The sequence below is a fragment of the Phlebotomus papatasi genome, chromosome 2, assembly GCF_024763615.1.
Source record: "Phlebotomus papatasi isolate M1 chromosome 2, Ppap_2.1, whole genome shotgun sequence".
NCBI classification, from domain to species: domain Eukaryota; kingdom Metazoa; phylum Arthropoda; class Insecta; order Diptera; family Psychodidae; genus Phlebotomus; species Phlebotomus papatasi.
The window spans coordinates 78,168,067-78,179,539 of NC_077223.1; the positions used below are offsets into that span (position 1 = coordinate 78,168,067).

At 32.3% G+C, this 11,473-nt stretch overlaps 1 protein-coding gene across 1 annotated transcript in view; it reads right to left on the bottom strand.

Annotated features, from left to right (window-relative positions):
* Positions 1 to 7,113, bottom strand: part of LOC129804527 (LIRP-like) — a 16,025-nt gene extending 8,912 nt beyond the window's left edge. Inside the window, exons 1-2 of the mRNA XM_055851885.1 lie at positions 6,868 to 7,113; positions 145 to 355 (exon numbers count right to left, since the gene is read on the bottom strand). Coding sequence (XP_055707860.1) covers positions 145 to 355 — 211 coding nt within the window. The 5' untranslated portion in view covers positions 6,868 to 7,113. The remainder of the gene's footprint in view (positions 1 to 144; positions 356 to 6,867) is intronic.
* Positions 7,114 to 11,473: the final 4,360 nt, after the last annotated feature.

Below are 11,473 nucleotides of genomic sequence, written 5' to 3' on the forward strand. Positions count from 1 at the left end.
ATAAATTTAAATTTTTAACGATTCTAATTACGCTAGCCAACACACACGGCAAACACAAAAAAAAGGCCAATTTCGCAAGTTCAACAGTCTTTTGTGCGATGATGAATGTCACCAAATCATTTGATCTTCAAATTGATCACTCACCAAATGCCTTCTTCGTCATGGTGTTGTACTCATTTTCGCAGACGAGGGCTAGAGTCTGCGACAGCCTGGTGCCGCACAATTTGCGACGGGTGAGTTTGTGTAGAAATTCTGAATCCACATCTCTATCACGCTGGATATCTATTTCTCTGGCCATTGTCACGAGGATCACACTCGCCAGGATCACGCATACGCTCAAGTTGTTCATTGTCATCTGCGTGATTAAAGCTTTTTGTTTTGGTTTTCACAGATATTATCACTTAATTCTAAATTATCTAATTATAAGTTCTAAAGTTTTCCCGCGAAAAGAAAACTATAGAGAAGTAAATGCACAAACAGTCTTTAGATTAAGGATTCTTTTCTTTGGTTTGTAATCCGGTGACCCGATAAAATTTTCAGTGCACTTAAATTTTAGGGCTTGAGAGATCCTTTTTTATTTTGGTGAAGTCACTTGGGGACTTTAAAGGAAGTCACTGGGACGCACATGAAGATCCGAGGAGTAGTTCGAGAGGAATGAGATGTGAACGGTTCAGACGGAGATCGAGCACAACAATGAAATTCCATTGGGATTGTCTCACAAATATTAAATTCAAACTTAATACAAAGTTGAAGAGATGGTGTCTCTCGTGTCTGTTTGAACTACATCAACATTGGGGAGATGTACATAGAGGAAAATAAAAAAGTTCAGAGCGAAAGCAGAAGCTTTTCGGAGTGTGCTGAATCTATTATCAGAGAATCTCACAAGTTTTTTTTTATTTGATAATTTAATGGTTTCATGAATGAATTATCTGAAATTCTAAATTAGAGTATGATGCACGTAAACACATTAACATAGAACAACTATATTACTAAAAAGTAGTTTCATGATGAATATTGTTTAAATTTAAGCAGGCGCAAGAGGGGGTAGAATTTTTAGTAGAACCTAGAACGCTTGCTCTATTATCCAAGTGTTCTAGGTTTGAATCCTCTTTAATGAGGTCTACACACTAGAGAACTTTTATGTCCATAATGAAGCAAATTCCCTACGCTCGTGTAGGTAATATTCTTCAATATGGACATAAATTTTTCTAGTGTGTAGATGCCATAAGTCACTATTTTATGACACTTAAAGTTTGCATCCAGAAAGCTTCACTGTGCTTAATTCTTGAAGGCAACTCTAAGCCAGGAAGACTGTATGTTTAGATTTAGATCATTCATTTGAGAGAGGGTCTAGTTTCTCTAGGCATTGAATAAATGAGCAGTAAAAAGTTAAAATTGATCAGTAACAAAAAATTTTGAAACAGTGATATTATCGTCCAAATTTTGGCAAAGGGAAAATAAAGGGCTTTTCACTCTATATGGAACTATTTTAAATGTTAAATATATAAAATAGACCCATTTTTGTAAAGATTTAAGTTTTTTACTGACCATAATCAGATATTTTACTGCTCATTTCTAATTTTTTACTGCCCATTTTGAATTTTTTACTGCTCGTTTCTTTTTTGCCGTTTCTCTATGAGATTAATAGAATTATTTTTTTTAAACATATATCACTTATGTTTTATGTTTTTTGTCAAATTATTGCTGTATATGATCGCTAAATATATAATTCCTTAGGCAATTAGGAGGAATTGGGGCACCTTGAAATTCAAAAGCCTAGTAAGGAAATCAGTTAGCGGAGAGTACCATATCCTTACGAATCATACGCAGGAGTCCTCTATATGAGGAGCTAGATATGGCTATCATAAGAGCGCACTAAATTAGCTGTCTGGGACACATTCAACGAATGACAGCTGAAAGAATGCCCAGAAAGCTATTACATAGTCAGTCTGAAGGGACAAGGACGAGAAATGCTGAATGGAGCTGGCACAGAGTCGCCAGGACTGAAGGAGGTTAGTAGTAGAACCCCAGTCCCTTAAATATACGTTGCAGCCACCTAAGTAAGTAAAATTTTGAAATTAGGTTATTTTCTCCTATTTTTAAATAGATACTGGACCTCATCGTGATATAGTTTAGATTCATAAACCAATTGTAAAACTAAATTACATTATTATAGGTCTTAATTTCTTTCAAAAATAGGAGATCAAGCCCAATTTCAAAGGTACCCCATTTCAAAGAATCCCACTTTCTCCTAACTTCTTAATAAATTTCATATTTAGCGGTCATATACGACAATAATTTGCCAAAAACTTAAGGAATAGGTGATACATATTTAAAAAAATAAAATTATTAAAAACATAAATTGAGGGAAAAGGGGAACTTTTAAAATAGGATCAATAGGTCATGATACTAATTCTTAAAGTGTCAATAGGTGTTCCTTTGACCCTAATTCAAATAATGATTGTATCAGTTTCCCATACTAAGTCGTTTCTCGGCTTATACCGTAAGTTTGTCTAGGGCATTAGATAATCTCACAGTATTACTATTTACTGGATTTGATATTAAATAATTTTAATTTTGAAGTTATAATTAGTGCAAGAAATGATAAGCATAGACTTTAGAAAAAAAGTGAGTAGTAAAAATTTGCAATAAAAATTTTTGGTCAGTACATAATTCGAAAAACGATCATAAATTTCCTTTAAATTAAATCAAAAATAATATGCTTCATAACATCTTAATTTATCTTCTACCAAGAATACTTCACTACTTTTAGATATTTACAATTTATGATTTCCGTTCAGTAATATAAACTAAATTTTATTTTTACTGATAGTTATCAAATATAGAAATTGATATACGATTTTCTTTCGTATATTTCTAAAGGAAACTTGGCTTTAACGTAATATAATTTAGTGCTACAAAACACACAGAACAATTTTGACTCGAAATTTAAGAATATATAAGATCCTCGGAAACTTAAATTGGACGTGAATCTCCGAGGCGCTTAAGTTGTGAAGCTCTGAGCGAATGAAATGGGGTAGAATCTCTATCTATTTCCACGCTAAGAGATCGGGAACTAAGGTTCCCCCAATTTAATGATGAGGGAACTCTGTTTGAGATATTGGGGCTTAAGGTTAATGTGATAAGGTTTTTCAAGCTAAACATTTTGTAAATTTCAACTAAATTTTAAATAAATAACGGTAGAATTGGAAGGACATCATCCAAGTTACTGTCCAATGGCTAATTGCTCAATTCGGACCTCTACTGTCAACAATTGATCAGATTGAAGCAGGTAATCGATCAGAAGCGCCTAGAATTGGTCAATAGGAAGGGTGTTTTGTTCCATTAAGACAAGGTCAGGCCGCAAACATTTTTTAACAACGCTCCATAGAAGCTCCGAGAGCGAGAGGTTATATTGGAGGTTCTATCGCCGTATAGTTTAGACCTGGCATGCCTGGCATCAATCGATTATCACTTTTCAATCATTTGCAAAATATTTCTGATGGTGCAAAACTGTCTTCAAGAAAGGTTTGTAAAAATTAGCTAGTCAAGTTTTTAACCAGTAGGGAACGTGTTTTAATGCTCACTCAATTTAAATTCTAATGGCGCTGGCACACCTTTTCAATTTAGTGAAATTCAATCGATTGAAATTTTACCTTTTACTCTTTCAAACTGAGATCAGATACAGCTGTCCCTTTCGGTCAAATGAAATTTAAAATTGAAATTGAAAATTAAATTGAAATTTCAATTTTCATTTGACAGAAAGAGACAAACATATCTTATTTCAGTTTGAAAGAGTAAGAGGTTAAAATTTCAATCGATTGAATTTCACTAAATTGAAAAGGTGTGCCAGCGCCATAAATAAATTCATTCAAATACCATTTATCTAAGGTAAAGTACCCTTACTCGACCGGGTTCCTCTATTCGACCGGTGGGTCAATTTTTTAATATTTGATGGTGAATTTCATCTATTTCTATGAATTTGTCACTGATTCGTATTATTTAAAGAATAACTGACCTATTAATGTTAGATCATATACAAAATATTATAGCAAATATAATTAAATTGAATAAATAAATCTACCGGTCGAATAGAGGAACCGGTCGAATAAAGGGTACTTTACCTTATGTCGTTTAACCATCCAGGAAAATAATTTGCTTTCTAGAATTGAAATCAAAAAAGAGGATGAAGAAAAATATTATCAAAATCGACACAATGCAATGTCTAGCTTTCCGTGTGCAACTTCCTGCACAAACTTGCATAATATTCAGGAAAGGGAGAAAAGAATACCAATATGTATTTTTGCCTTTGTCGGGCTATTTTTCCCACGTCATTGAAGTACTAAAATTACTAAAGATCCTTTTTTGGCAATAAATAAATAGGATATCAATTATTTAGAAATAAAAATATCCAAAATCGTTTAGTTTACTTATGATTTGTAATGATATAGTCTATTGGAAAATTCCATAACAACTTCAGAAAATGTTCAAAAATATTCAAAGTCATAACGACGTAACTTATATCTTTTTAACCCTTTAACAACGAGACAGTTTTCGCTGACCGAAAATCAGCAATAAAAATAAAACCGATAAACAAAACTTGTGAAATGTCTTACATCTAACCTTTGAAAAGCCAACAGAGTCTGATTTGGTGTAATTTTTGCCTCAATGAAGGATAGGGACAAAAATAGCTCAAAAATTTAAGTAATTTTTCTGACGATACCAATGACTGATAATTTTCACTCTTGTGAAATATATTATGCTTGAGTATTGTAGTTTCTTGTTACAAAACGGTTTTGCTTAAAAAGACTTGGAAGTATCAAAAATAATTAAAATCAATTTTCAATATGAAAATTTAAAAATTCATCATATTTTATCTTAAAAATTTACTATATAGCAAATAGCTAGAGACTTGCAAAAAATATCCTAAATTCCTTCAACCTTCTACTTTGCAACTATACGTACAAGTAGGGGAAATGCTTCTAATTTTGTCCAGTTTCTTATTTTGGACACTTTGAGGATAACATTGGACACTAAAAATAAATTGATTAAAATGATGGATTTTTATTCCAATATTTGATGAATAATGAATTCTATCTAAATATTTGTTCTTTTTGGAATATTTTAACACTAAATACGTTAAAATTTGAATATGATTTGAGTTGAAATTGCTTTGTTGAAAATTCAGTGTGAGCAATTGCTTACGAGAAATATGACAGAACTTCGTGGCTTACTTCAGTCTTATTTAGTTTTGGTGAAGTACTAACAAAGTTTGTTCGCTGTTTTTGAGTGATATTATTGAATATTCATTGAATATTGTGTTGATTCACGTTACTGATGATTTGTACATTTGACCTGAAGTGAGATTTGCCTTGTGAATTATATTTTTCGTGTGAAAAATGGGAAATTTTTTAAGACATTCACCAGTGAGGTGATGATTCTTATTTTGGACAGGTGTTTTTCTCACGAAATTTCGTGAAGTTTTAGCTTTTGTGATGACTAGGTTGGACAAATGCCTGGAGAAATAAAGGAGCATCATCTCTACGAAAGAGATGCAGTGAGAAATGCCTTGAAAGGCTCCCGGAAAGGGCAGGGAATGAGCGAATCCGCACGTACTTGGAGTACCGAAGTCAACTCACTTTAATGAATGATATGGAAAGTTTCTGGGCTTCTTGTGACATTCCACGTTTCCCTTACATGAACAGGAAGAGGACTTGGTAAGATTGGTTCATAAAATGAAGAACAATGGGCATCCTGTTGAGGCGGATTATCTGTCCAAATTTACAGACAAGTTGTAAAAATTAATAACCAAGTTGTCCAAAATAAGAGTCAAATTCACCTCTACATATCAATTCATTTTTAAACGTATTAAAACTAATTTTAGTAAAAATGAGATGATAAATAGCTTGCCAAGTTTCTAAACAATCCTTCTGAAAAGAGAGTAACAAGAAAAGTCAATTAGTATTGAAAATATGGCACTTCAAACTTAGGATATCGATGCTTATATGCAGACTGTCCAAAATTATAAGCACTTCCCCTATAAGAAAAAAATAATTTTAGGTAGTCAGGAAAAATTATTTTTTTTATGGAACACCGGTGTTCCAATCGTCCTTAAAGGGTTAAGCGACAATAGTCACATATTTTAGAATTTGGCTCATAAAATTCTCTGTCGACCTATGTTAATGTGTTTCCATCCTAACATTGAATTATTTCTACATAATCGGGAAGTGCATTATATTTCTAGATAGTTAAATATATTTTATAAATTGTTCTTGAATGAAAAGATCCGGAAAAAGCATTGATTGCAGTATTTCATCTCCTCTATAGCAACACATCGTGATATATCAATTAAATATATAAATATTGTGTGTATTTTGAGAAATACATAGTATATTTATTTTTATTGTGGTGTGAGGCAGTGAGAGGGACATGTTGATGTGTTTACCACAAACTTTCGTCAACAAGCAATTAATGTTATCTTCGTCAAGGGTCAATTTTTTCGAGTCGGGACACCCATAAACTGCATTCCTCTCTCCTAGACTCGGAACGCCAGTTGTGGTGGGAGTGGGATACACTTGGGGATAATTTCACGGGTTCCAGTGTCGCAGAGTTGATTGAATTCTAATTTAGTTATAATGTGGTATGTCTAGCGCGATTGTTGATACGGTTGATATACCCCAAGTCCGTTGGAGGAATCAAAAAGCAAATTGGCGGGAAAACTTTGAACTTCTCTTTTCGGTTGATTTTCTCTCGACCCCATGGTACTTTCCCATCTCCTCCCAGTTGCCTCTTTTTTCCCACATTCCTATTTGGAATGTTGGAGAAAAAAAGCCTCAATGGAGCAAATAAACAACACCACAATCTTACCTCTTCTCCCTCTTCTGTGGGTGTAGTGTAATCAGTAGCCAGATAGTGTGTTTAATTTGTATTTGTGAGGCTAGATTGAATGCTTTCTCGGTTTCGGATTATTTTTATTTTTGTTCCTAGGGGCTAATATACCCAACAATCACCCCGGATCACACTGAGGCAGCACTTAAGTGATCACCACTTCACCAGTTTCTTTTGACACTGTCTTTCCGGGACCGTCTCCCACTGAACAATAATCAGTGCCAGGGAGATCTTCAAACCTTTTATACCCATCCAGATGCCTTCTATACCAAAAACTTACCGCCTTCTTCCCTCCTCAACACACGTCACTCCACATTATCCATCGTCCCTGATTAATTGTGCAATTCACACATAATTGCGCGCATAAAATTATTGGGCATCCCTTTGCGACACAACACATCTCTCCCTCTCGCATTCATCCTCCAGAGATTTTGTGAGTCAAATCTGAGATGACACAATGGGGGTTTATTGTGTGTCACAGTATTATTTTTGACTTTGGCGCGGGAGGCCATAAATCACATGTGAGGGTGGAAAATTATTCCAAAAGTGATCAATTTTAGCAATAAATAAATAGCATCTCGGGCAACACCTTAAAGAACGTTGCAAGAAAACAGTGATGGGCATGAAGTATTAAAGCCATATTGTTACCATTTAGAAGACTAGATATCCAAGTTGATTGCCGGATAAGAAGCGAAAAGAAAATCTACCTGTTTACCCACAATACTTCTACATACACTATCCTGCGGAATTTTGGATATTTTAATTGCACAGTTAAAAAAAACGATTTTCAGTTTGATAAGTCGATTTTGTGTGGTTTTCAATAGAAAGGATAAATGCACTCTTTAATTTTACCTTCAAATTGTTTAATCTTTTAAGGATGATTTGGTCATCGGTAATCTAAAAAAAAGAATCCTGCGACGCCTGCGACCATCTAACGTGTGTTGTTTCCCTTTAAATAGTCAGATAATTTTTTTCTGTCCCCCCTTTTTTGACTTCCTGATTCTTAAAGGTTTAAGGACTTTAGTATGAATTGCATGCTAATAGGTTCTTATTTCTTAGACTTCCTATAGAATATTTACAAGTAAAATAGTGATTTTGTGTTTAATTACCATAATGACTATAAACGGTAATTTTTTTTAATCTCATATTACTGTTTAAATCGTTTGTAACTATACTATTTTATTACTATAGCAAAGTTTGTTAGAAGTACCGTAGACGTAGATTTCTTTAGACTAACTTAATTTGAAAACTTTTAAATTATTTTACGTTCGAGTGATACATATTATTCATATTTTTTTCGTGGATTTGGGAATCAAAGAAATGATTTGTAACGGGCTTCAGACAAAAAGTTTATCAATGTAGTTAAACTTCAATAACTTCTCAGTAAGGAGGATTTTTGACATAATTTTAATTTGGAAGTACAGTGCTGTCTCGCTATATGCACAATTTCGGTACTTTTTTTGACAGTTCTCTCTCTGAATATGCACAACTTTTTTTGAAATTCCCAACGGTTTTTTTCTTTCTTTTAAAACATTATTATTTTTTTATTGTTCTAGAATTCCCCGTGTTATTTTAACTATAATATGAGACAGAAAAAATAAAATTAAGATAATTAAAAACGAGAAAAATTAGTTACCAAGAAAATAATTTTCTTTATTACTTTGTCAAAATGTAAACAAATTGATTTTGAATGCAACCGACACAAAAGCTGTGCATATAGAGAGTGTGCATATAAAGAGACAGAACTGTAGTAATTCCAACAACAGTTAACCGGTTTCGAAAACCGATTAACTGCCCTATTTTGAAAAAAACTATAGCGAATATTAGGTAGCAATAAATCTTCATACTATCTTTCCAATATTTTTTTTTTATATTTTTGCGAATATTATTTTTTTTCACGATTGAAATTTTCTAAACTTAAGTTTAATAAGATTTAAGTAGTTATAGGATTTTAAAAATAAAGAGGAAAACTCTCTCGGTCTGTTCGTTAGAAGGTTTCCTATATTTTTTTTCATTTTCCAAGATCTTAAGAATATAATTTTTAAGTACTTCCTCCTTAAAGATTGTCAAATATGACAACGTTTATAACCAATTTATTTTAAGAAAAATAAATTGTGTGAAAAATAGTTATTTTTACAGAAATCTACATTTCATTAGCTTCTCCACGGTACAATATTATTGGAAAAGCTCCCAGTAATTTTCCTTCATTCTGAAAGTTTCTGAATTATTTTAAATACAAAATAAAGCAAAACAATAAAATAAATAAGTTCTAAACTAACTGAGAAAAAGAATATATTTATGTGTTAAATATTACATCAAAGTTAAAGTTCTGAAAAATTGCTCAAAATTCCATATTCTAATCTTAAATTTGAAACCGTTTTCAGAGCCATCCAAACCGGTTAACCGTCAATCCTAAAAGCCCGGTTATTTGGAATAACTACTTGGAAGAATTGCCAATCAAAGAGAACAAAACCTATAGGATATAAAAATTCATTGCTATTGCTTGTATTTATTTTGAAAATCATTAGATCTTCGGAAAATGACCAAAAAAAGAATAGAAGATCGATTTAGCTTCAACTTGTGAGCCTTATAGGTTAAGGTGTCTATTTATTATGACAAAATTCTCCCAAAAATGCTCTTTAAAAGCATTTTTGAAAAAAAAAAATGTCTAGGTATTTTTGACTAAAGGCCTTTACACATTGGGAGCAATTTTCATCAAAAATTGCATTTTTGACAAAATTTTGACGTTTCCACGTACAGCAGTGTAAGCAACTTCCTTCAAAAAAGCAATTTTTGACGAAAATTGCTCCCAATGTGTAGACACCTTAAAAGATCAATTTTTGAAGAAAATTAGTCTAGTTTGTAGGCTATTTTTCCAAAATTTTGCTTCAAAAATGAATAGCTATATTGGAACAAAATACATCAAAATAATTTTTGATAGAATTTTTGGAAAAAATCAACACGAATCGAGTTTATTTCTCATGAAAATTTGTTGTTTGACTGCAGAAAAACAAAACGTTTGTTAAAGTTCCTTAGGATAGTGTATTTAGTGAATTTTCGTAGAAAATTTTTCAAAAATGCGAATAGAGTAATTTTCTGGAGATGTTGTTCTTAGTAGAATCCAATACAGTTTAGGAGGGAGGGACAAAGGGTGGGACTTTTCCTTGAATTTTCTCTTGAAATGTCCGGAAGTTATTCCCCATCTGTCTTTATTCTAGAAGAGTTTTTCAGTACAGTAGCTTTGTATTCCGTGTATTAAAACATGGACGGAAAGGAGGAAATTGACTTATTCTTTGGCATCTCTATAAACTTGATCATCAATGATTGAGAGTCACGAAAGAGATCCCAGTGTAAACGAGAGCTATCCTGAGCTACCATAACAAAAGCCATAACTTGAATCCTCAGAAGAGCCACAGAATCGTTTTTGGAAAGAATAATCTTTTTCAAAAACAAAATAATTAAATTACCATAGGCCTTCGACTCCTTCGTGAAACTTCAGTTTGGACAGTAGTGGAGTGGGAAAGTTAATATACATCAATAATAATTAAAAAAGTAGTAAGATTTCGAATCAGTCTATATTCTCTATATGGCAATAGATAGCAGAAAATTACCGGAAGGCATTAAAAGAGGATTGGAAATACTATAAATTGATGTTGATCGGTTGATCGTATAGAACTATACAATTTCCATCAGTAATAGAGACAGATTTGCGAAATTTTGCTCTTGATCTTTAAAATGGCTTTTATTAAATTCCATAAATTTGATTATTAAAATTATTAAAAAACTGGAAAATATAATAATTTTTTTTTCTTATCAGAGAATAAGAGAGTCTTCTTCAAAGATCTTTTAGATTCAGCACAAATTCGATTGATTGATTATATTGTTCGGCCTGAAACAAACATGACATGTAGTTTAATTAAATAGGATGCAAGGTATTGTAGAACTAATAGCACTTTTGGAATATACGTCTTTATAGGTAATTCTTTATTGTTCAACCGAAAAGGATAATATTTTGGTTAATCCTTAATTTATTTTACAGGAAAGGATTACTTAAGAAAAAAACAAATTTTCCATGTTATTATACATAGATATTTAATGATTTTCCGCTTATGATATCTAAATGATTTTCGGAGATGTAGGTACACAATTTAATAAGAACATAAAATATAAAAAAGATTTAAAATAAATTGAGATATTTATTCAATGTATCGACTTGTTATGCGTTGATTTTTCACAATCTTTTCTTCTTCGTTATTCTTTTGTTTTTGCTGATTTTGTCATGCGATTATATCAGTTTTTGCAATCCCAATTTATGTTTTTTTTTTACAAAAACTGGCCTAAAAACTACTCTATTTAGTTATCTGCAGTAATAGGCTTCTGCAGTAATGATGAAAATTTGCAGAAGTGTGATGAGGAGAGGAGAGCTTAATCGTTCTGCTAAAAGCTGTTATTCTTTCCAATCCTCACAATCATGAGATTTGGGTTGTGTTTGAAAGGTTAAGATTACGAGTGTAAGCTACCGAGATAAGGTTCCATCGGGTAGTAAGAGAAATCATATTCGCAAAGATCAAGTGAGAAATGTTGT